This window comes from Thamnophis elegans, chromosome 3 (genome assembly GCF_009769535.1).
Source record: "Thamnophis elegans isolate rThaEle1 chromosome 3, rThaEle1.pri, whole genome shotgun sequence".
Classification (NCBI taxonomy): domain Eukaryota; kingdom Metazoa; phylum Chordata; class Lepidosauria; order Squamata; family Colubridae; genus Thamnophis; species Thamnophis elegans.
The window spans coordinates 141,133,887-141,158,818 of NC_045543.1; the positions used below are offsets into that span (position 1 = coordinate 141,133,887).

General features: G+C 41.0%; 1 protein-coding gene across 6 annotated transcripts in view; it reads left to right on the forward strand.

Moving 5' to 3' along the window:
• The first annotated feature begins 7,152 nt into the window (after nucleotides 1–7,152).
• The window catches only part of PIAS2 (protein inhibitor of activated STAT 2), a 41,309-nt gene continuing 23,529 nt past the window's right edge, over nucleotides 7,153–24,932 (forward strand). For 3 of the 6 annotated variants that reach the window (XM_032213135.1, XM_032213136.1, XM_032213138.1), the window contains exons 1-3: nucleotides 7,154–7,300; nucleotides 18,282–18,756; nucleotides 24,489–24,573. In XM_032213135.1, coding sequence (XP_032069026.1) covers nucleotides 7,277–7,300; nucleotides 18,282–18,756; nucleotides 24,489–24,573 — 584 coding nt within the window. In that variant the 5' untranslated portion in view covers nucleotides 7,154–7,276. Of the gene's footprint in view, nucleotides 7,301–7,548; nucleotides 7,659–18,281; nucleotides 18,757–24,488; nucleotides 24,574–24,932 lie in introns of those variants that run through there. The other 3 variants (XM_032213132.1, XM_032213137.1, XM_032213134.1) reach the window with 3 other exon arrangements.

The following is a 24,932-nucleotide window of genomic DNA, read 5'->3' on the forward strand; positions in this document are numbered from 1 at the left end:
TATACAAATCCTGAAAACGGGTTTAACTAATCAAATTGCTTCAGTTAATCATGGGTAAGAATCTTACGTAATAAAATTATTTTTAAAAAACTTTGGTTTTACCTTACCAGCTAAACCTGAATTAGTAAAATATAATTGTTACATTCAAATGACAGGATATGCTCAGATATATTTGTGGTGGCTTAATTGGATAGCCTGTTCATACATGCTAAAACAATCGTTGGCTTCCTAACATAACTCCCTACTAAGTCATTTTAGTTCAAACTACTGTGATGTGTGAATCTAACCCATGGATAAGCTTGTGATTCATTGTGTATTGCAACCCCAGGCAACAGTGTATATTAAACCCTGAGTGCATTATACAAAGTCAGCAAAAAGTAAATATGGTTTAAATAGAGAAAATAAATCATCAGTCAAAATTAACATGTCCTAGTAAAGCTGGTGGTAGAACTTTTGGCTATGCTAAACAGTTGATTTTAAGTGGAGAGCAGTTTTGTGGCTTTATACCTCTAATTTGAATAACTGCCTGTGTAACATTATGAAAACTTTCCCAGGTGTTGTAATAGGGTTTCTTTAATTCTAATATAAATTACTAGCTTTCTTATCTTTCTGTATTTGATTTACACTAAAATCACAGACTGCACGAGTTGGAGGAAATCAGGGAGATCATCAAGTCCAACCCTCTGTCCAATGCAAAAAACCCCAAACCCTACTGTTCCTGAAGGATGGCCATTCAGCCTGTTGAAACTTCCCAGCAACGAAGAGTATGTCAACTCCCAAGGCAATCTGTTCTATTTGTTGAACAGTTCTCACATTAGGTTTTATTTTTCACAATGTCTGACCAAAATTTACTTGCTCATAATTTTAAGTGTATTTGTTGTATTTTCTGAGACTAAAAGTGCAGAGAAGAGCAACAAAGATAAGTAGGAGATTGAAGGCTAAAACTTGTGATGAACGAAAACTAGCTATGTCTAGTCTAATGAAGAGAAGGACACTAGGGGGTGACATGATAGCAATCTTCCAGGATCTTAGGGGCAGCCAAAGAAGAGGAAGTCAACCTATTCTGCAAAGCACCTGAAGGCAGAACAAGAAACAATGGATGGAAATTTATCAAGCAGAGATCTAACCTAAAAATAAGAAGTAATTTCCTGAAAGTGACAACAATCATTGACTGGCTTGCCTTCAGACATTGTGGGTGCTCCATTATAGGAGGGTTTAAAAAAAAGATTTGAGCAACTATTTGTCTGAAATGATTTAAGGTCTCCTGCGTGAGAAGGGAGCTGGATTAGGAGACCTCCAAGGTTCCTTTCAACTCTGTTGGTGTGGGACAACCTAATAAATCTGCTTGGTCTTCTATCCAAATCTCCATGTAGTCTTCTCTTTGCCAGGCTAAAGTTTACCAGCCACTGCATATGATCATTTAGGTGAGATCTGACCAATGCAAAGTAGAGAAGAAATATGATTTTTTTAAATGATCACATTATTATTCTGTTTATGCAGCAGTTGGAAGACCCCTGCTTATTTTGCAGCTGGACCATTGTTCACTAACAAATGTATTGCCGAGTACAGAAACTAGAATAAAGTTACTAAATGATACACCATTTAACACTGTCCAACTTGGCACGAAACCAATGACACACTTGAATAGGACTGTTTTGACTATTAGCATAAGCCAGTTCACATGTTGTCAACTTTACTAGAGATTTAATGGGCCAATTAATTAAATACTTTGCTAAATTCAAGCTAAACTACATAATTCCTGGAGTCCCTTATCAAATAAAGAAACTGTTCTGGTTTGGCTTAATTTATTCTTGACAAATCCATGCTGGCTCCTGTTAGAAATGCTCAAAACCGAAGTCCTGAATTTTACACAATTACGATTAGTAATGATGTCAAGCTGACCGGTCTCTATTTACCCAGCTCCTCCTTTATTTTATTCTTTTTGAAGTAAGGAACAGTCATTTACCCTTCTCCAATCTTCTGGGTCTGAACTCATTCATGAATTCTCAAAGGTCAGAGGAGACCTCTGAAAAAACATCCATAAATCCATTCCTGAGAGGTAAACTCATTTATGGTAGCTAGTAATCACAATTGACTAACTTGGGTTGCTACTTTCCTATCTTAATTGCTCTGTTTAGGATTTATTTGAAGTTTCCCCTGGGGAAGACAGAAGCAAAATAGCAGTTGAGGAGCCCTTTCCTCTATCATGCTACTCTCTGACAACCTTTTGATCTTTTGCAGGATTCAAACTATTTTTCTTACTTTCAACAGTCCACTTATTTCTGTGTCGATTCATGTAAAACCAAAGTTAATGAAGATTTTATCATAATTCCATTTCTGTTTGAGTTTAATTTCTCAAATTTTATAAGAATCAGCAACTCTACAATTTGTTTTTTGTAGTTTGTAGTTAATGATGTACATCTTGAAACATGTTCATGTTATATTAAAATGTTGACTTAATTTTAAAAAAATATGCATGAATATACAGTACAACTAGGATGAGTGTTGGCATGGATTATTTTGCATTATGAATGTCTGGCTGCAGCTATCTAACAACCCCCCCCCCCCTCCACACACTTCTTCCTTCTAGTGACAAAGCAAATGGAAGAGAAAGTATCTAGGCAGGAATGGATGGCTGAGTCTCCTTAGGTTTTATTATTATTTTTCTTCTTAATTCCTTATAGCAGTGGTTCTCAACCTTTTCTTCATCATAGACCCTCTTTAAATACCTTTTGTGTCTGTGGACCATGGACACGGATCCCCAAGACTTAAGATTTAAAGCAATATTTTTTTCAAGCCTTCGCAGACCACCTGAGAGTCCATGTACCACAGATTAAGAACCACTGTCTTATAGTCATTTGCCTCTTTTGGTCTGCAGAACACTTTCAATTCTCTTGACAACCCTAATATTCTTTAATCAATTTAAAATAAACTGTTATGGCAGTCCTTGATTTACAATCATTCATTTAATGACCAAACTTACAAAAACATTAAAAAAGTTATTTGCAATCTTGCACTTAATGACATTTATAGCATCTCCAGTCACATGATGAAAATTCACGTGTTTGGCAACTGGCTTGTATTTATGACAGTTGCAGCACCTTGGGATCATGTGATTGCCATCTGTAACTTTCTCATCCAGCTCCCAATAAGCAAACAACAAAAATCATAATAGGATACTAAATAAAAGCAATCCGCATAAATCAAGAGATACAAGTTATAGTCATAAGAATATAAGGAAATAGGTAATAGGACAGAGAAGTACTGTATAATAAGTAATACAGCCCTATTAGATGGTTTGACATCCCAGGGCATAGACAGTATTGAGGGAAGCATGGGGGGAAAAACCTGTCTTTGTGTCTGGTTGTTTTGGCATGCAATGCCTTGCATTATCTTGAGGGAAGAAGTTGAAACAGTTTATGTCCAGGATACGAGGGGTCTGTAGAAGTTTTCACAGCCCCCTTTCTGGCCCATGCATTATATAGGTTCTCAGTGGAAAGCAGGCTGGTTGCAATTATTTTTTCTGCAGTCCTATCTATCCATTGAAGTCTGTGCCTGTCTTATTTGGTTTCTGCGCCAAACCAGAGAGTTATAGAGGTGCAGATGGCAGACTCAATAATTCCTTTGTAGAATTGTATCAGCAGTCCTTGGGTAGTCTAAAGTTTCTGAGCTGGCAAAGGAAGAACATGGCTTTTTTGATGTTGTCCATTTTAAGTCCTGGGATATTATAGAACCTAGAAACTTGAAGGTTTCTACTGTTGACACCATGTTGTTTAATATTGTAAAAGATAGGAGGGCTTCTCCTAAAATCTATTATCATCTCTAGTTTTGAGTATGTTCAGTTCAAGACTGTTCCCACTGCACCACAGGCCCAATTGTTTAACTTCCCATCTGTATGCAGTTTTGTCATTGCTCTTGGAGACTGCCTGGACCAGTGATGTGATTTTTTGCCAAAATATTTGCCATTTTCTTCTTCTTAGGGCTGAAACAGAGTGACTGGCTCAATGTCACTCAGCTGGCTTTGGGCCTAAAGTGAAACCAGAACTCGGTCCCAATTTTTAGCCTGGTGCCTTATAGAAATAAAAGAATTGCCTTGGGGCAAGATGGGCAACAAACGAATTTAAATAAGTAATAGTGAAAAAGAAACAGTAAAATCAAAAACAGAAAAACCTGATGTTACCACACTTCCCTGATGAAATTCTCATTATCAGACACTGACCTAATAGTGAGATTTTAAATGGTCTCCAGATAATTAACAGGTGTGGGTGGGTGGCTGTCAGATCACAGAAGTTATATCTTGTGTAGCAATTAGGTCTATTCCTAAAGTGGGAGTCACAACTCATGGTTACTACTTGATTTGACTACTGCAATTATATCAGGCTGACCTTGAAGACAATTTGCCAGCTGCAGCTGGCCCAGAATACGCTACCTTCTAATCTAGTGTGATTAGCATATCCTATACTGGGTGCACACAATAGAGTTGTCCTGGAATTTTATGTTCATCAGAGTTCCCTGGGCAGGTGGACAGCTATGTAAACGTGTTAATACTTCCTTTCCAAACCTGTTTTGAAAATAAACAGGATTGCTATAGCCTGTGCCACTTTTTGAAATCACCTCCTTCTTCCTTTCCTTCTTTTTGGAATGTAGGCCAATCTCACAAGAGATAAATAGAAGCATTTTCATTAAAACAGAGAGATTGTAAAGCCTCTCCCCCTCTCTTTCCCCTCCTGCAGTCAGTAGCTTCCCATAGAAGGGTTCCTAACCTTGCCAGCTTTGCAGGGGAGGGGGAGGAGGGGGTGGTTATGTAGGTGGGTGGGGGGATGACAGTTATGCAGGTGCATGGCAGAGGGGATGATTCCACAGGTGTAGCCCATGATCCATGTGTGAGTGGCATACATGTCATCTGTCACTTGCACAAATGAAGCTTCATGCATGAGCCACTTGTGCAACTGGAGCTGTGTCCGTTTGCCGGGACCCTGTCATACAACATCCAATGATAAAGCAAAACAGGAACACTAAAAGTAGTCCTTGCCTTACAACCACAACTCAGCTCAAAATTAGAACTATCAAGAAAGAAACGGAAGGTTTACTGGCTGCTCAAGACAAGCACTACAAACTAATGCCATAAAAACGAAGATATAAAAATCCACTGACAACCCAAACTGCCGACTTTGCAATAACAAAGTCAAAAATGTTTCACATTTAATATGTGAATGCAGCAAAATCGCACAAACTGATTACAAAGCTAGACATGACCGAGTTGTTAAATTAATCCACTGGTCATTATGTAAAAAATAGGATTTACCTGTATCCAGAAAGTCATGGGAACATAAAGTGGAAAAAGTTATCAAAGATGAGGAGGTGAAGATCTTGTGGGACTTTCGAATACAAACGGATCGTCATTTGGAGCACAACACGCCAGATATCACGGTTGTAGAGGACCGAAGTGTACAGTTCATTGATATTGCTGTTCCTGGAGATGCCAGAAGAAAAAGAACTAGAAAAAATCATGAAATATTGTGACCTGGCCATTGAAACGACACGGCTATGGATGAAGCTTGTAACAGTGATACCCATTGTCATCGGGGCACTTGGCACCAGCTCCAAGAATTTTACAAGATACATGGAGACTAAAACATATGAAGAACGGTTGCAGGAACTGGGTATGTTTAGTTTAATGAAAAGAAGGACTAGGGGAGACATGATAACAGTCTTTCAATATCTCAGGGGTTGCCACAAAGAAGAGGGAGTCAAACTATTCTCCAAGGCACCTGAGGGCAGGACAAGAAGCAATGGGTGGAAATTAATCAAGGAGAGAAGCAGCTTAGAACTGAGGAGAAATTTCCTGACATTTAGAACAATTAATCAGTGGAACAGCTTGCCTTTAGAAGTTGTGAATGCTCCAACACTAGAAGACAAATGGATAGCCATTTGTCTGAAACGGTAGAGTCTCCTGCCTAGTCAGGGGGTTGGACTAGAAGATCTCCAAAGTCCCTTCCAACTCTGCTACTGTATTATTGTATCCACAAATTGCAGCTTCCTGCAATAACACCAGCGGAACTGCAAAAAACTGAGCTACTCAGAACATCTTATATTTTAAGAAGGTACTTGGTTGATACCTAGGATGCTGGCAGCAATCCGTATCAATCATTAGCACCAGTCACTGGTATTTGTAATGCAGTGTTTAATGAATAAAGTATATAATAATAATATCTCTTCTATCCTGCTCTAAGGAGTAGAGGGTCGGTCTCTGACAGAAAGCCACTTGAAAGAGACTAGAAGCATTTGAAATGTGGCGTTACAGACGGCTGTTATGTGTAAGCTGGGTTGACAAAATCAGAAATAAGGTGATAAGCCGTGTGGGAAAGCCAAGGGAAATCATCAAAGCCATTAAAAAGCAGAAGTTAGAATATTTTGGACATGTGATGTGACACCTGGAAAAATATGCCACACTTCACTTAATGCTCCAAGGAAAGGTTGAAGGCAAAGGAGGTCCAGGCAGAAGAATATCATGGCTTGGGACTGGTTTGGACAAAACTCAGCAGCACTTTTTCGTGTGGCTGTTGACAAAAATAGGATTGCCAACATGATTGCCGACGTCCTTTGACAGATACGGCACAAGAAGAAAATGATGATGATGATGTGACTAATACCAATATAATGAGCATTATTGTAATTACAATTATTATTTCCCAAAATTGCTTGTACCCAGACAACACAGTTTATTTAGAAATGGAATTTTTATATGTAATTTTTTTTTAAGGGTGTGTGTTTGTGTAGCCCTTTTGCTAGGAACCCACAAGGCAGGAGCTTCAATACGGTCACGGGACGAGGGTCGTTTTCCTCCCTTTTTCTCTGGAGGACGATTTCTCTCCATCAAATTATTAATCCATTATCGATTAATTCATCAGATTTCTCCATCCAACCCCAGTGAATTCCGACGAGCAAGAAGCGCTTTCTTTCCCCTCAGCTTCGGTCGCCTAACCGCCTCAGGCGCGGGAGGCTCTTTAATTTTTTTTATTTCCCCCCCTCCCACTCCCAACCGCCTCGCTCGAAAAGGGCGGGAAGAGCGCGCTCGCCTCGCGCCCCGCCCCCTTTAACGGCCGGCGGCCTCCGCAGTCGGGTGGGCGTGGCCACGGGCGCGGGCCCGTCCCCCCCCCCTCGCGTCAGCGGCATCGGAGGAGGCGGCGGCATCGGGCGACCCTGCAGGATGGTGGCGGCGGCCGCGGCGGCGTCGGTGCCGGCGGCGGAGGCTGAGCCAGGCGGCGGGTAGAAAATGGCGGATTTCGAGGAGCTGAGGGTGAGGGAGAGCGCGCCGTCCCCGCGGAGGATCCTTCCTCCTCCCGTGAGCCCCGATTTTTGGGGTGGGGGTGGGTAGGGGTGCTGTCCTCTTCTTTTCTTCCTCCCTCCCTCCGGCCTCCCCGAGGCTGATGGGAATTGTAGTCCGACGCCTGGGAGTCGCGCGCAGGGGTCGGGGCCAAGCCCGGCGGCTACCTTGCCTTCCCTCCCTCCCATTCCTGGTCTTCTTTTTTTTTTTTAACACCCTCCCCGACCTTCGTTTCCTTCCGGTCGCCCTCGGACTACAAGGCCCATCCTCCTGTCCCTGCCGGACTGGTCTTGGCGGGCCAGAAGGAGCCTCTCGGCGCTTCAGAGAGCGGGTGAAAACAAAGGGAGGGCTGCTTCTTCCCACCTTCTCGGGGGGCGGGAGCGGGAAGGAAACCCGTGTTTTTTGCTTTAAATCCCCACAGGAGCGGAGCCTGGACTGAACTTGGCTGCCTCACCTAACTCCCCCCCTATTTCCTAACTCACCCCCTGAGTCCCCCCCTTTTGTCCTAAGTGACCCCTATCAATCCCTCTTATTTCATATGTCACCCCTATCATCCCCCCTTATTTGTTAAGTTACTCTTAGCAGCCCCCCTTATTTTTTAACTCACCCTAAACCCCTCCCTTATTTCTTGGGTCGCCCTATCAGGCCCCCTTATTTCCTAAGTCGTCCCATAACCCCCTCCTTTATTTCTTAATCACCCCTATCAGCCCCCACTCTTATTTCCTAAATCTCCCCATAACCCCTCCCTTATTTCTTAGGTCACCTTATCACCCCCCCCCCTTATTTCCTAAATCTTCCAATAACCCCCTCCCTTATTTCTTAAGCACCCCTATCCCTCCTTATTTCTTAAGTCTCCCCATAACCCCCACCCTTATTTCATAAGCACCCCTATCTGCTGCTTATTTTTTAGGTCATCCCTACCAGCCCCCCCCTTGTTTCCTAAGTCTCCCCTAACCACTTATTTCTTAAGCACTCCTATCATTCTCCCTTATTTCCTAAGTCACCCTCTGAGCCCCCCCCCCCTTTTGTCCTAAGTGACCCCTATCAGTCCCTCTTATTTTCCAAGTCACCTCTACCAGACCTCTCTTTACTTCCCAAGTCACCCCTATCAGTGTCCCCCTTATTTGTTAAGTTACTCTTAGCAGCCCCCCTTATTTTTAACTCACCCTAAACTCCTCCCTTATTTCTTAGGTCACCCTATCAGCCCCCCCTCCCTTATTTCCTAAGTCTCCCCATAACCCCCTTCCTTATTTCTTAAATCACCCCTATGTCCTGCTTATTTTAGGCCTCCCCTCCTTATTTCCTAAGTCTCCCCTAAATCCCTTATTTCTTAAGTCACCCCCTTATTACTTAGGTCTCTTAGCCCCCCCTTATTTTCTAAGTCTCCCCTATCACTTAGCCCCCCTTATTTCCTAAGTCTCCCCTAAACCATTCCCTTTATCTTAAGTCACTCTATCAGCCCCCCTTATATCCAAGGTCTCCCTTAAACTGTTCCTTTATTTCTTAAGTCATCCCTATCAGCCACCCCTTATTTTCTAAATCATCCCAATCCCCTTTTTAAGACCCCTCTTAGCCCCCCCTATTTTCTGTCACCACCCCCTCCCTTATTTCCTAAGTCTCTCCTAACAATTCCCCTTATTTCTTAAGTCAGTCCTATCAACCCGCTCCCTATTTTATTAAGTCACCCCTAGATCACGCCATCCTCCGAACAGCACCTCATTTTGTGTTTCTCAGATATTTCCTTTCCCACCAGCAATCCACTCAGTTTGGCTTCATCTGTGGCCCATAATGATGAGCTTTTGTGTCCCTTCATAGCCTGCAACTCCCGAGTTACTCAGTCCACGTTTTTCCCTTGCCTCCTTCCCAGCATCTCTTTCTACTGGAGTTCATCCCATGCCTTTCTTTTGGCAAGAAAAAGAGCTTGGCTTCTCGCTTTCATAAAGAAGGATTTTTGGAGACTATATTAAATTTTTTTCCTGTGCGTATTATCCACCTAACCCCTTCTCAGATCCTAATTCTGTTCTCCCTTTATTGCGTCCTTCTTCTCCCCTTCATTTTCAGAAAGGCCCTTTTCTTTAAGCTTCTGCTTTATCCTGCTGGGTTTCATTCCCTCAATTGAACCACAGAAAGTTCTGGGCCGCCTCTAAGTGTCAGGGTCCAGTATAATATTCTACAGTATATACTTGAGAGGCAGTCCCATCTATTGTTGAGACCTGTTTTTAAAAAATAGGCAAGGTTGGGCTTTTAATCTCTGGGTTTACTCTTGGGAGTCCTGATGCGAAGATACTTTCCTGAAGAAGTCTGAAAGCCTTTATAGGCAATCTGCTTTTGAATTCATTATTGTTAGATACAGATCACTGAGCTGAAGATAATACTTATGTCACTTCAGTTAACAAATCTAACAAAGCTTTGTAGATTTAACTATAGGTAATTTTCACTTAATGACTGGTCACTTAGCAGCTGTTTGTAGTTATGATGGGCCCCTTTCTCAAAAGGTCCTTGGAACCCAATTCTAGGTTTCTGAAGGTGGCAATCTTCCTGGTAACAAGGCAACCTTGGCCTTGCCTTAAGGCCAGATATTTATATTTATTTTTCACACTTCTTAACCTGCTATCTCTTCAAATTTGGAGCTCTCTGCAGTCATGCGATACTGTTCACGGCTGTTTTAGCCAGAAATTGGCCTTTTCAGTCCAATTTCCAGGAATAAACACCCATAGGAATGCATTAACCCCCTTAACAATTGCCACCTTTGTTTAATAACTGCTACAAAAAAGATTGTAAAATCAGATTGGTCGCATGGGTGTCTTGATTTACAGCTGTCATGATTTATGACAGAAATTCTGGGATCCATTTCGGTCATAAGTCAAGGACTATTTGTGTGCCACTATTTCTTGTATACCTTATGACTTCAAACTTTTTGTATTTTGTTTTGTTTTTTATTTCGTGAAGCTGATTTTATTGGGGAGGATGTATATGCAGGTTCTTACTTTTTAGTTATGATTTTATTCTGACGTTAAAGTAATACTTTTTAGTGCACAATTTTTTTTTTATTAATGGTCAAAGAGAGAAGAATAAAAGTACAAATATGATTTGAAAGAGTCTTCTTGAACTGCTATTTCTTTTCCCCCAGTATCTTCTATTTAATTTGATCTTAGTGTTTTAGATGAAGCTCACATTTTAATTTATGGCATAGTTTTTGAAAAGTTTGTTGACCTAAAGGTAACGGTAAAGGTTCCCCTCACAAATACAGTGGGGCAAAAAAGTATTTAGTCAGCCACCCACTTAAAAAGATGAGAGAGGCCTGTAATTGACATCATAGGTACACCTCAACTATGAGATACAAAATGAGAAAACAAATCCAGACAATCACATTTGTCTGATTTGGAAAGAATTTTTTTGCCAATGATGGTGGAAAATAAGTATTTGGTCAATATCAAAAGTTCATCTCAATACTGTGTTATATCCTTTGTTGGCAATGACAGAGGTCAAATGTTTTCTGTAAGTCTTCACAAGGTTGGCACACACTGTTGCTGGTATGTTGGCCCATTCCTCCATGCAGCTCTGTAGAGCAGTGATGTTTTGGGGCTGTCGCTGGGCAACACGGACTTTCCACTCCCTCCAAAGGTTTTCTATGGGGTTGAGATCTGGAGACTGGCTAGGCCACTCCAGGACCTTGAAATGCTTCTTACGAAGCCACTCCTTCGTTGCCCAGGCAGTGTGTTTGGGATCATTGTCATGCTGAAAGACCCAGTCAAGTTTCATCTTCAATGCCCTTGCTGATGGAAGGAGGTTTGCACTCAAAATCTAACGATACATGGGCCCATTCATTCTTTCCTGTACACGAATCAGTCATCCTGGTCCCTTTGCAGAGAAACAGCCCCAAAGCATGATGTTGCCACCCCCGTGCTTCACAGTAGGTATGGTGTTCTTTGGATGCAACTCAGCATTCTCTCTCCTCCAAACACGACGAGTTTTGTTTCTACCAAACAGTTCTACTTTGGTTTCATCTGACCATATGACATTCTCCCAATCCTCTTTTGGATCATCCAAATGCAAACTTCAGATGGGCCCAGACATGTACTGGCTTAAGCAGGGGGACACATTTGGCACTGCAGGATCTGAGTCCCTGGCGGCATAGTGTGTTACTGATGGTAGCCTTTGTTACTTTGGTCATTCACTAGGTCCCCCGTGTGATTCTGGGATTTTTGTTCACCGTTCTTGTGATCATTTTCACCCCACGGAGTGAGATCTTGCGTGGAGCCCCAGATCAAGGGAGATTATGAGTGGTCTTGTATGTCTTCCATTTTCTAATTATTGCTCCCACAGTTGATTTCTTCACACCAAGCTGCTTGCCTATTGCAGATTCAATCTTCCCAGCCTGGTGCAGGTCTACAATTTTTCTGGTGTCCTTCGACAGCTCTTTGGTCTTCACCATAGTGGAGTTTGGAGTGTGACTCTTTGAGGTTGTGGACAGGTGTCTTTTATACTGCTAACAAGTTCAAACAGGTGCCATTAATACAGGTAATGAGTGGAGGACAGAGGAGCCTCTTGAAGAAGGTCTGTGAGAGAGCCAGAAATCTTGCTTGTTTGTAGGTGACCAAATACTTATTTTCCACCATAATTTGCAAAAAAATTCTTTCCAAATCAGACAGTGTGATTGTCTGGATTTGTTTTCTCATTTTGTCTCTCATAGTTGAGGTCTACCTATGATGTCAATTTCAGGCCTCTCTCATCTTTTTAAGTGGGAGAACTTGCACAATTGGTGGCTGACTAAATACTTTTTTGCCCCACTGTATGTGCTAGTCATTCCCGACTCTAGGGGACGGTGCTCATCTCCATTTCAAAGCTGAAGAGCCAACACGGAATGCTTCCCACCAAAAGTGTTCCTTATTTTTCTACTTGCATTTTTACATGCTTTCGAATTGCTAGGTTTGCAGAAGCTGGGATAAGTAACGGGAGCTCACTCAGTTATGCTGCGCTAGGGATTCAAACTGCCTAACTGCCGACCTTTCTGATCGACAAGCTCAGCTTCTTAGCCACTGAGCCAACACGTCCCTCTTTTGTTGGCCTAAAAACTGTTAAAAAATGGAAATTTAGATATTATAGTAGTTTAACAATACTTCCATGTGTATACAGTACTCTCAACTGAAAATTCTGTCCTGATTTTTTAAAAACATGTTTTACATATTTGGTTTCTCTCTCCATTGTTGAAAATTTCTCCCTTGAAACATTAAAGGGCAACCTGACATGTTCAGTATTGATTAAGCAAATAATACGGTTTACCTACTTTCTTTGTTGAAATGAAGAGATGGTTATTTAGTTTTGTAATGTAAAGAACTTGAAATTGCAAAAATATATTTCTACTCATTTCTTTTGTCACTTATCCCAGTGCTATTATGGCCATTCTGTGTTTTGGAGAGAAAATTGTCTTAGGGTGATTGCAGGTGCCCCGATAACAGTTGAGAACTACTCAGATTAAGTGAGACTTTTCCCAGGATTGCATTGTAGCTATGGAAGTGTAATCCTGGGAAAACACACAGCTTCTTTAAGGAACTGCTGACAGGTTCTGTATACGGAAGGTCCTTGGTTATCTCTGAGCTTGGTTGCTTTCTTGCAGATTTTTCACTACCCAAACTAGGTAACATCAGCCCTAGCACTGATGCTACCTATTTGGGGTAATGAAACCTATGCGAGAAAACAATCCAAGCTCAGAGAGCACCAAGGACCCCTCATTTCAATCCTGAGCTACAGAGTTTCTCCTTTAATGGCACTGCATGTGTTCCTGCACACCTGAAAACACTAATTTCTCTTAAAATTGGCAGACTATACACCATCCAAATAATATAAAGTCAAAGTGGAGATGAGGTTGGACTTTACAAGAAGATAGCAAAATATGTCCCCAAACTCCAAGAGGAATAAAGTTTAGAAGTCCCATAAATATGTAATAATATACAGATAGTCCTCACTTAACGATGGAATTAGGAGTAGGAATCTTCATAGCATAGCACTACAGGTGTAAAGTGTGACATTGTGTGGCTGATATGGGGGGGGGTACTAAAAAATAAGAAAAAACATGACATGTGTCTCTGCAAACACATCAGTTAGAAAACTGTGGAGTCTAATAAAAAGCATTAGGGTCTTTCCCGTGTTAATTTTTGGGGAAACCCAAGCTTAAAAATTGGGAAAAAGAGAATAAGAAAAAATTTGGATGGAAGCAGGAACTTTTTACTAGTTGATAGATGATGAAGATGTATTTTTAACATTCTCTGTGTCAAGAGACAAATGTCATCTACCACAGTAATCCCCAACATTTCCAACTTTGGGAACCAGCGGAGGGGAGGGAGGAAATGATAAGCAAGCGTGCACGCAACTCTGTTTGTGCAGGTGGCAGCACACACACACACATACCACTTGCACAAATGGAACTCCACGCATGCACTTGCCCCTTGCTTTTGCAGCCTGGTTCCGAACACGTCAAGGCCTGCTAATGGGCTGTGGCCTGGGGGTTGGGGACCCCTGATCTACCAGATGAAACCCAGTGGCAATTTGTTAACAACATTGGTTGCCGAGCATTTGAATTTTGATCACATGCCCATAGAGATGCTGTAATGGTCGTGAAAAAAATGGCCATAAGTTATTTTTTTCAGTGCCTTAACTTTGAACAGTTGCTAAATGAACTGTTGTAAGTTAAGGACTAGAAAGTTTTGATTGTTGTTAGAATAATGAGAGTAGATTGACAATCATGGTATATGGAAGATTGCAACTGGGAATGTAAAAAGGAGTAAATGAGAATTGAGTTGGCAAATAGAATGAATGAAAATAGATGCATGTAAAACCAAGAAAAAAAAGCATGTGATAAATCTCAGAATATGGTGCCATGAAGTTCCTTTCCAAATGAAGGAAAGTAGGTTTATCATGAATTAAAGAGCGAATGTATACGACAGAAATCTGCTTTAGATCTTTAGTTTTTGTGGGAACATATGCTAGCAGAAATAGATTTGTGAGAGTTGTGTGTTAACAATGGAAAAAAACAGAAATAACCAAAGGGGAAAAAATGTAACAAACGAAAAGCAAACAACTGCAGGAATGGAAAGTATGAATTCTATATTAAAATGTACTAGATGACATTAATCTCCCCAAAAACAATGGAAAATATATATAAGAAAAGAATATGGGGGATGTTTTCAACAGCATGGAAAAATGGTATCACCCAGTGCTACAAGAATGTTTGATCCTAATGAGAATGACGAAAAAGGATGGCTGGTGGGCCTGTGATTGAAGAAAAATAGCGTATAAGAGAATGCTGGAAAAGAGAGATGAAAGAATATTGTAGGAAGAAGGTTCCATGAAGAAAGAAAGTTTTGATTCAAATGCAAAGGAGCTCCTCTCTTCCCATCTCCCCACAAACCATTAAATATAAAAATAATTTCAACTGCACAGAGTTGTCCAAATTGCCTGGTTAAACTGGAAGAACTACAAAGAAACATAGGACCCAAGGCAGCAAATTAGGAGAACTTGTTGCAATTGGTGTAAGACCTAAACATATTTTGCCATTCTTTAAGCCAGAGTTTGCAAGGATGAAAGGCAGGAGAAACAGAGAAATGATAGCAGAGAAATAATATGGATGAGAACAGAAAAATAAGGAGGCTTGACCCTTGATTTTTAACAATTTCCCAAACCAAATCAGCTTTAATTGAAATAATTCCAGGAAGAGGAAAAAGAAATGCCATCTGGCTATCTCTTCTTAATATCCCTAATTACTTATATTTTCTGCATCAAAAATAAATAGATGACTTATGTGTGTGGTATATTTTCAGTTTCTTCTAATAATTGGTTTAGGAATTATTTAGGCTTTAGGAATTCTTATTAGGAATTCGTCTTGACTGCCCACATACTGTCACGCTATTATCATTAGCATCTGAATTTAATCAAGCATTTAAAAATAATCATTTTGTACCTTGTAGCATAATATAACATGAAATTACAATGCTCTGAAGGATCCCCTAATTCTCTAGAAAACGTTTTGGTAGAGAGAAATAGAGAATTGCCCCCTCCAATTTTACTTCTGGAGGTCTTTTTCTAGGTGGGGATTTATTTGTATCAATTACAGCCCACCTAACAGGGTTGTTATTATGGTGAAAACAGGAGGAAGAAGTTGTGTTGGATATGTTTGCTGCCTTGAGTTATTTGTAAAAATAATAAAAGTGGAATACCAATAAGTAAAAATAAAATGTAACACCAACCTTTCACAAATAACTCTTATGTAACTTACAAGATTAATAACAACCCCCCCCCCAAAAAAAAATTCCCTCCTTTCCTGGTACTCAAAGATAGACACTGAACAATTAATTGCCTATGGTAACAGAGCTCATCTCCACCCTGATTCAAGTGCCTGGGGAACAGCCAGGTCTTCAAGGTCTTATGGAAGGCTCACAGGATTGGGGGCTTCTGAATCTCCAGGGAGGGGGTTATGCTGTTCCACAGAGCATATGCTACTACTGAGAGGACACAGATTGGGGTCCAACAAGGTGACATTGTTTAATAGAATGGACCTACGAGGTTTGCAATAGTGACGAATATCTGTAACTCGGCTGTAGGATGAGGATCAAGGTTCATTCTCTGTTGTGGCCCAGCAGGAGCCGTTGGAGCTGCCACCAGACTCCGACAGCGAGGGGCCCTATGAGTCGGCTTTGGAGGATGTGGAGGACCCTGGACAGGGTTCCGACTCCGAGCAGGGCACAGAGAGGCTGGTTGGCCACCAGGAGGCGCCTGAGCCTTGGACCAGTGGGGAGGAGACAAGGGAGTGTGATCCGGATGTCAGCAGTGGGGAGGAGACAAGGGAGTTGTTCCTAGATGCCTAGCACCGGAGAGCTAATAGGCTAAGGAACAATTATGCAATTACAGGAGGGAATTGCACTCAGCTGGTGGTCATTAGGCTCCTCTCCAGACTATAAAAGGACTGCTTGTGCACACACCCCTCTTGCAGAAGTCAATGCAGGAACTAATATTGAAGAACATTATGGTGAGCTTGGCAGGCTGGATTGCTGCCATGGCTTATCTGTGCTGGATTGCTGCCAAGGACCTGTCTGTTAATTAATTTATCTTTTGCTCGGAGTGTGTGTTGGTGTGGGACGAGGGGGGTCAGAACAGTTCTCCAAGCTTGTGGGTTGGTTTCCGAACATTTCATTACCAAGCTAGGTAACATCTTCAGCGGAGTTTAGGAGATTGTCAGTGTTCTTCTGTTTATTGGGGCTTCAGGTGTGGGTATGTCAGGTGCGGTCTCTTTACAAGGTCTCTGGAGACTCTTAAAGCCAATTCTCAGGAAGCATTTAAAGACAGATTCCGATGAATCTCCAAGGAAGGGAGATTTCAGACTTTTGGGGTAGCTTTACAAAGTCTTATCATTCATTTGTTTTTGCTGTTTGAGTATTGCTTATAGGAAGAATATTCTAGACCTGTGATGAGAGTCCTGCAGTCCTCCAGGTGTTGGCGAACTACAAGCCTTGGTAGCACAAATTAGACTTGTTGATAAGGGATGCTGGAAGTTGTATTTTGGTAATATCTTGAGGAATAGAAAATGGCTTTTGAAAATGGGGATGGAACAATAGAAGCCTATCACGGTTGGATTTTGCGGCTGGTAACTGACGCATTGACTTGCTTTTTTCTCAACTCTCTGTAAAACTAATGTTATATTTTCAGATCTGTAGTTACAATCTCACTGAAATAAGTGACTTTCAACTGGTTCTCACACTTAGGACCGTTACAGCATCTTTGTGGTCACATGATTGTAATTCAGGTACTTGGCAACCAGCGGTGGTTGCTGTGTCCCAGGGTCATGTGATTGCTATTTGGGACCTTATTAGCTGGCTTCCGGCAAGCAAAGCCAAAGGGGGAAACTGGATTTCTTTAAGGACAGTGTTCAAAAATGGCTCATAAAATCAAGCAAAATCGAATGCAGTGCATGACTCATTCGTCAAAATATGTTCCAGTTGTAGTATCAGAGCCGAGGTGGCGCAGTGGTTAAATGCAGCACTGCAGGCTACTTCAGTGACTGCAGTTCTGCAGTTCGGCTGTTCAAATCTCACTGGCTCAGGGTTGACTCAGCCTTCCATCCTTCCGAGATGGGTAAAATGAGGACCCGGATTGTTGGGGGCAATATGCTGACTCTGTAAACTGCTTAGAGAGGGCTGAAAGCCCTATGAAGCGGTATATAAGTCTAACTGCTATTGCTATTGCTACTTAAAGACTATCTGTATTCAGAGGAAGGCCGATTGTGAAAGATGAATAAATATTCAGAAGAGTAGGAACATTTAGCCTTGAGAAAATTTAAGGAGGTAATCTTGTGCTCTGTTTTATTTTATTTTATTTATGTGTTTATTAAATAGAATTCCACCTCAAGTCACTAGTTTAGTGGTCCAAGGAATGAGTGCAGATTTACTGATATATTTAAGCTGATTCTATAGCTTTCTTCACGCTGTGCCGTAGTCACAAATATTCTGCATGGAACAAGACGATGGGTACGAGACACCCTGTAGCTATAAAAATCTGAAAAACTGTGGAAAAAAACAATACAGCAAACAGTACACTGTTTGGGCTTTTAAGTCTGTGCTATAAATGTGTCACCATTAGAACTTATATTTTACTTTATTGCTGCCATTATGGAGGTTAATGTTGCTTGTTCTATGAAAAAATATACTTATGTGTGGGACACAATTTGAATAGGGCTTTTAACTACATCCCAATTGCAATACCATCAATATTTCAGTGACCAAATTGGTTAAAAAAAACCCCACCTCTAAATCATAAAGGATTTGTTGCCCATTTATGGTATGACACAATATTATGATGTAAATAAAACTTGATCATATTTATTATAACTTTTTAACCTAGGGCTGTCAGTCCATCCTGCCACTGCCCATCATTTTACCTATTCTTGATCTGTTGTTACTCCTAGAATATGGTATCGAGTTTTCGGGTGTCTGAACTGCAAATGTTGCTGGGTTTTGCTGGACGTAATAAAAGTGGGCGCAAACATGACCTCCTAATGAGGGCTCTGCACTTGCTGAAGAGCGGCTGTAGCCCAGCAGTTCAGATCAAGATCCGGGAACTCTACAGGCGCCGCTATCCCAGGACAATTGAAGGCCTTTCTGACTTGACTGCTCTAAAATCTTCAGTTTTCAACCTGGACAGTAGCTCTTCTCCGGCGGAACCTGACTTAGCCGTGCCCGGATTGCATCCTGCACCTTCAACTTCGGTCGCTCCCCAATCACCTTCCTCTCCTCTTGGTTCAGTGTTACTTCAGGACACCAAGCCTCGTTTTGAGATGCAGCAGCCGTCCCCTTCGGTTCCTCCAGTGCATCCTGATGTTCAGTTGAAGAATCTCCCTTTTTATGATGTGCTTGACGTTCTCATAAAACCTACCAGCTTAGGTAAGTGTTCTAAAATACACGGGTTTGGTACAAACCCTTAGTAGTCAGGACAAAAAATAATGAGGTGATGTGCCAAACTGGTTTGCCTTGATTATTGTTTCCAATCCAGACAGAGACTAATTTAGAATTGCTTGCTTGTTAATGTTCCAATCTGATCAGCAATCCCGTTTTATGTAGCCTTTGAGACCAAAATGTATGTTGATAAATGAAGCGTTTGTTAAGTGAGTTTTCCCTATTTTATGACTTTTCTTGCCATTGATGTTAAGTGAATCATTGTATTCATTAAGTTAGTAACACAGTTGTTAAGTGATTCCAGATTCCCCATTGATTTTGCTTATAAAAGCAAAAGGGGATCACGGGCACTCCAACTGTCATAAATATGAACCACTTACCAAGCCTCTGAATTTTGATCATGTGACCATGGGGATGCTGCAATGGTCGTAAGTGTGAAATAAGGTCTTGAGTCACTTTTTTCAGTGCTGTTGTAACTTTGAACGGTCACTAAGAACTGTTGTAAGTGGAGGACTAGCTGCTGTCTAGGATATTGAATTGTTCCTATGCTTACATCTCTCAGTGTTAAAAATCAGCAAATGAAGCTTTACTATGTTCCCTTAGTCTGCATGTTATCTGAGTTTATGGCTGAGGAAAGCTGTTAGGGTAGATTGGGATCATAAAGGAAGTTTTTCTTTTGTACAGGTGTGGGAAAGAGGTGTGTGATTTTCAGCAGTTGTGAATATAAGGCCATGGGTGACTCAGGAAAAACTGCAATCTCCCTGGTCTACACCAGGCTCTTCCATTTCAGCCATAGTCATAGAAGTGACCCTGGAAATCATCTAGGAGGAGGATTGCATTGGTGTGGGCACACAGGCGTGTGCGATAGCATGTGCACACGCAATGTTGACACGCCATAAGAAAAAGGTTCGCCATCACTGACCTATAAATTCTGAAGGCAAGCCATTCCATTTGTTAACTGTCTTCACTGTTAGGAAGTCTCCCCTCAATTCCAGGTTGCTTCTCTTTGATTAGTTTCCATCCATTTTTTCTTTCCCTGCCTTCATTTGCTTTGGAAAATAAGTAGACCCCCTCTTCTTTGTGGCAGCCTCTCAAATACTGCAATACCGCTATCATGCCATCCCAGTCCATTCTTTCTCTAGACCAGCAATGCCCAATTCCTATCTCATAACTCTGTGATGGCGAACCTGTGGCACGCGTGCCACAGGTGGCACGCGGAGCCATTTGTCAGGGCATGCGAGGCGTTGCCTTGTCAGCTGGCCAGCGTGCATGCGCGCGCTGCCAGCTGAATTCAGCCTTCATTTGAGGCCATTTTTCACCCTCTGGAGGCTTTCCTGAAGCCCCCAAAGCGTAAAAACCGCGCCCTATGGGGAAACCAGAACTTCAGGAATGGTGACTTCTGGTTTGTCTGTAGGTCTGTATTTCACCCTCTGGAGCCTTCAGGGAAGCTGCCTGAAGGCTCCGGAGGTCGAAAATCGGCCCTACGGACAAACCAGAAGTCACGATTCCCGAACTTCCAGGTTCCCTGTAGGGCCATTTTTTGCCCTCCGGAGGCTTCAGAGAAGGGGGAGGGAACTGTGGCAAAAGCGGGGGGTGTCGCTGATTGTGCACATGCATAGCATTATGAGTGTGGCACACCAGCGCACAACCCCTCTATGCTCCCCCGCTTTTGGCATGGCAGCCAAAAAAGGTTTGCCATCACTGTCATAAATCATGGAGAACTTGCAGTTGGACCTTCTTTTCTGTAATTTTAACCCAGTTATCTTGCCTTCAAGGTCACTGGATAATACAGTCCATTCCCTGTCTGTGTGGCAGCCCTTCAGATGCTTAAAGACTCTATCCAATCTCTTCTCAGGTATCTCTTCTGAAGGCTGAGCACACTCAGATCTCTTAACCTTGTCTCATAGGGCTTGGTTTTCAAACTTTCAGCACCTTGCTTGAATTTGTCACAATTCTCTTTGAAGACTGTTGCACAGAACCAGAAACAGCACTCCTGATAGATGGAACGCAGCAATTATTTTCCATAATCTGCGCCCTTGCCATTTGCCTTTTTAGCAACTACATCACAATACAGGTAGTCCTCGACTTATGACCACAGTTGAGTCCAACGTTTCTGTTGCTAAGCAAAACATTGTTATGCGTATTTTATGACCTTTCTTGTCATGGTTATTAAGTGGATCACTGCAGCTCTTAAATTAGTATCACGGTTGTTAAGTGAATCTGTCTTCCCCTTGGCTTTGCTTATTAGAAGATGGCAGAAGGAGATCACATGACCCCAGGTCACTGCAACTGTCATAAATATGAGCCAGTTGCCAAGGGCTGAATTTTGATTATATGACCATGAGGATGGCGATTATGTGAAAAATGGTCATAAGTCACTTTTTTCAGTGCCATTGTAACTTTGAATGGTCATCAAATGAACTGTTGTAAGTAGAGGACTACCTTTACTGGCTTATGTTTAATTTCTGGTTGACAAGGATACCTGTATCTAAGCGTCTTCTCACTACTTTCATTTAGATAATTAATAAAAATCTTGGAACAGCACAGGATTCCTGACAGAATTCTATTGCTTTTTATTTTAATATGTCTCTCCAAGATGAAATGAAGCCATTAACAATACACATTTCGGGCATTGTTATTTAGCCAACTGTTAAGTCCATTTAGCACTATTATCTACCCCATAGTTTAATTAAGAACATCATTAAGCAGTCTGTCAAAGGCTTTGTTGAGGACCAAATACAATATGTTTATAGCATTCTGCGACTTGCCATCTTCGTTTTTCTCCTATGATGAATATTGGAGAAAGGGCCACTTATTCTATCAAAGAAGGAGATGTAATTAATCTGGCCAACATTGTTTGCTACAATTCCCATGCTGGTTTTTAATTGTGGCCTGCCTATCCCAAGTTCTCACAAACATGCTGAACCTATCCCAGGATTGATATCAGGTTGCCTGTCTGTAGCTTCCTGGGACCTCCCCACCTTTTTGAATATGCAGATAAACATTTGCTTTCTTCCAGACTTCTAGGACCTTATCAATCCTCCAAGAATTCTCACAGATTAAAAAGAGTGGGCTTTTTAAAATTAAAATTTCTTTTTCAATAGCGAAATGCAAATAGTAACTGCACCACCAACAAAAAAGAGGTGGTGATTATGTTGCAGAAAGAAAACCAAAATATAATGATTAAAATAAATTAAAACAAAGCTAATTAACAGAAAAAAGGGAACCATATAATAATGCAAAATTAATCCAAACTTATTGCTAAATCTTATTAAATCTGGACCATACGGAGATATATTGCATTATCTTCTCATTTTTAGAACAAAGAAACTTTTAAAAAATTAATTACACATCAATATATGGGATCGTTTTCTTAGAATCAGAAGAATTAAGTTTTTTAGGAGAATAAAATAATCCTTTTTACTTTGCCCTAAGCCCGTCATGGCAAACCTGAGGAATAGGGAGTGGTTGCCTCGGGGGTAGGGGAGGCTTGTGTTAGGTCTCCAAAGCCCTTCCCTACTCTTGACGCACCTGATACTCCACTTAATGGCCCACGTAATTCCTTAATGATTGTACTTGGGAGAGCCGGAATGGTGGGTCATTAGGTGAGATGCTTCACTTAATGGCTGTCACAACATGTGACCATAATGGACAGACTCTGTTATGGTTGTATCTTGTACAACTACCTGTACAGCCTTTTTCTTTCCTACATTTTGGCTCCTATTTCTGATTTTCCTTACCATCATATTATTTCTTCCTTAGCTTTGGTTCATCTCTCCCACATCTCTTCTTTCACTTAGTGTGCTCCACGCCACTTCTTTGCTGTCTGTTGCTTGTTTCACTTTTATTTACTGTATTTTTCAGAGTATAAGACAGACTCTCCCCTCCCTAAAAGAGGGTGAAAATTTGGGTGCATCTTATACACCAAATATAGGTAAACATGCGAGGCATGGAGGAGGTGATGGACTGTGGAAATCCCTGCAGCCTGGAACAGCTGATTGGGGGTTTTCTGGGAGGCCGATCCACCCGCCAATCAGCTGCTCATGCTGAATCAGGCTGAAATAATGTGCTGAAGCTAACCTAGCTGTTTGCTATTTGCTGCAAGGATGTGTCCGAGTTTGCAGCAGCAATCACATTCAGAAAGCACACACAAGTAACTGATTCAGCAGGATTCAATAACTTCTCTTTATATATAATATAACACATTAAGTAAATATACAATACCAGAAGCAGGTTTTCCAATATGGTAGTTCAGCAAAGGAGAGAAATTTCACTTTCAGTTTTAGTTTCGGATATCAGCACAGCATGCAGCTTTAGTACAGAACAAGCCACCCCTTGGCTCCTTGCTGTCTCCTCCTTTGTTGCTTACACAGCAAATACTGTTTCTTTCCAAACAGCCCTCAACACACACACACACACACTGACAGGATGCTAGCCAGATGAATACCATGGATGCTGGTAGGCAGAGCCAGATTTTTTTTTCTTATTTCCCTCCCCCAAAACTAAGGTGTGTCTTATACTCCAAAAAATATGGTATCTGATTCTGAGGAAATGGGGGAGCCAGCAAAGCTTTCAATCTAGAGTTAAAGGAATATAAATGATCGGGGAAATTGAGGAAACACAATATTGTTGCAGAAAATAACAGGGCCTAGACCTTTCAGGATCAAGGAGAAGTTTATTTGGCAGCCAGGTTCAAAAAAGCTAGTCAAAGGCAAGCATGTAACTTCTGAACAACTCTTCTAATGGAAGCACGCATTCTTATACTTTGTCAAAAGCAGCACAACACAGGAATACTTAACCCATTTCTGATTGGTTACCTTGAGGAAAGAAGCCTTATAAGCAGATACTGTCTTGCTCCCCTTTTGTCTGGCCGCAGGTCATAATGGCTACGGGGCTTTGTAAGAACTTTAGCTGAACTCTGCGGTTTTGACATTTACACTTCCTGCTCTTCTGCAAGCTTCAAACTCCGTCTTTTACTTTATAATAACAAGATGAAAGGTACCCCGAGAGGCTATCCAGCCTGACCCCATATGTTCACTCTTAATGTCCAAATCTCACTTTACGTCCTACTTTAATATGTCCTCTAGAAATTAATTTTGAAATTATTTTGGAATGCGCTGATTATGTGATTGTAAAGCAAGTATGTGTTAAATATGTCATTCAAAGTCCTTATCCTACTACATACTTAAGTAGGTACATAGCATTCTATATGTGGTCATGTTATAAGTATTTATTATCAATATAGTTTCTTAGCCATCCGTAAGTAGAGAACGTTTTTCTTGGTTAATTCTGCATGCAACTTATCACTCCTCTCATAATTACTTTAAACGTGAACTTATCAAGTACCTGAAGAATGTCAATACAGCGGTTTTGGGAAAGGATAGAGGTGTATGAGTTTTAGAGCTTTCTCAATGCACATTTGATATTTATGATGAATGTATTTTTAATGTATCTTTCTGTATCTCATGATTCTTGATGAATGTATTTTTTTTAATGTACACTTAGACCATATGCATCAAAGATAAATTCCTTGTGTGTCCAATTACACTTGGCCAATAAATAATTCTATAAATAATTCTGTTCTGTTCTATTATCCTATCCTATGTGTTGAAGCTTTACTGTGCATTGATAGTTCCTTCTAAGGTTTGATGTGTTTTGTATCAGTCAGAAGAGATTTTCTGTATCCAGCTCAAAAGATCTCTCTCTCTCTTTCTCTTTAGTACAGAGCAGTATTCAGAGATTCCAGGAGAAGTTCTTTATTTTTGCTTTAACACCTCAACAAGTCAGAGAAATCTGCATTTCCAGGTAATAACGGAAAACTTGAGCCAAATTTCCTTGTACACAATTTCGTATTATGAAAAACTACCTTAAACATTTTATGTCCCAATACTTGCTGGATATTGGACATTTTGTGAGTTCTTTCAAAGCAAAATTATTACTTCCTTGGGGTAATTATATTAGTTGCCCTCCTCAGAGCCTGCAAGTATATAATTCAAACTTTTATTATGTTAACAAAACTGAAAACAATTATTGCTTTATACACTTTGAAAATATTTGAAAGTAGCACATTTTTGCTATTTATTAAAAAGTTTGTTGTTTACTTTGTGCACCATAGCTGAAATTTGGGGAGAATTCTTCTTAATTGGTTTGGTGAAATTTTGGAT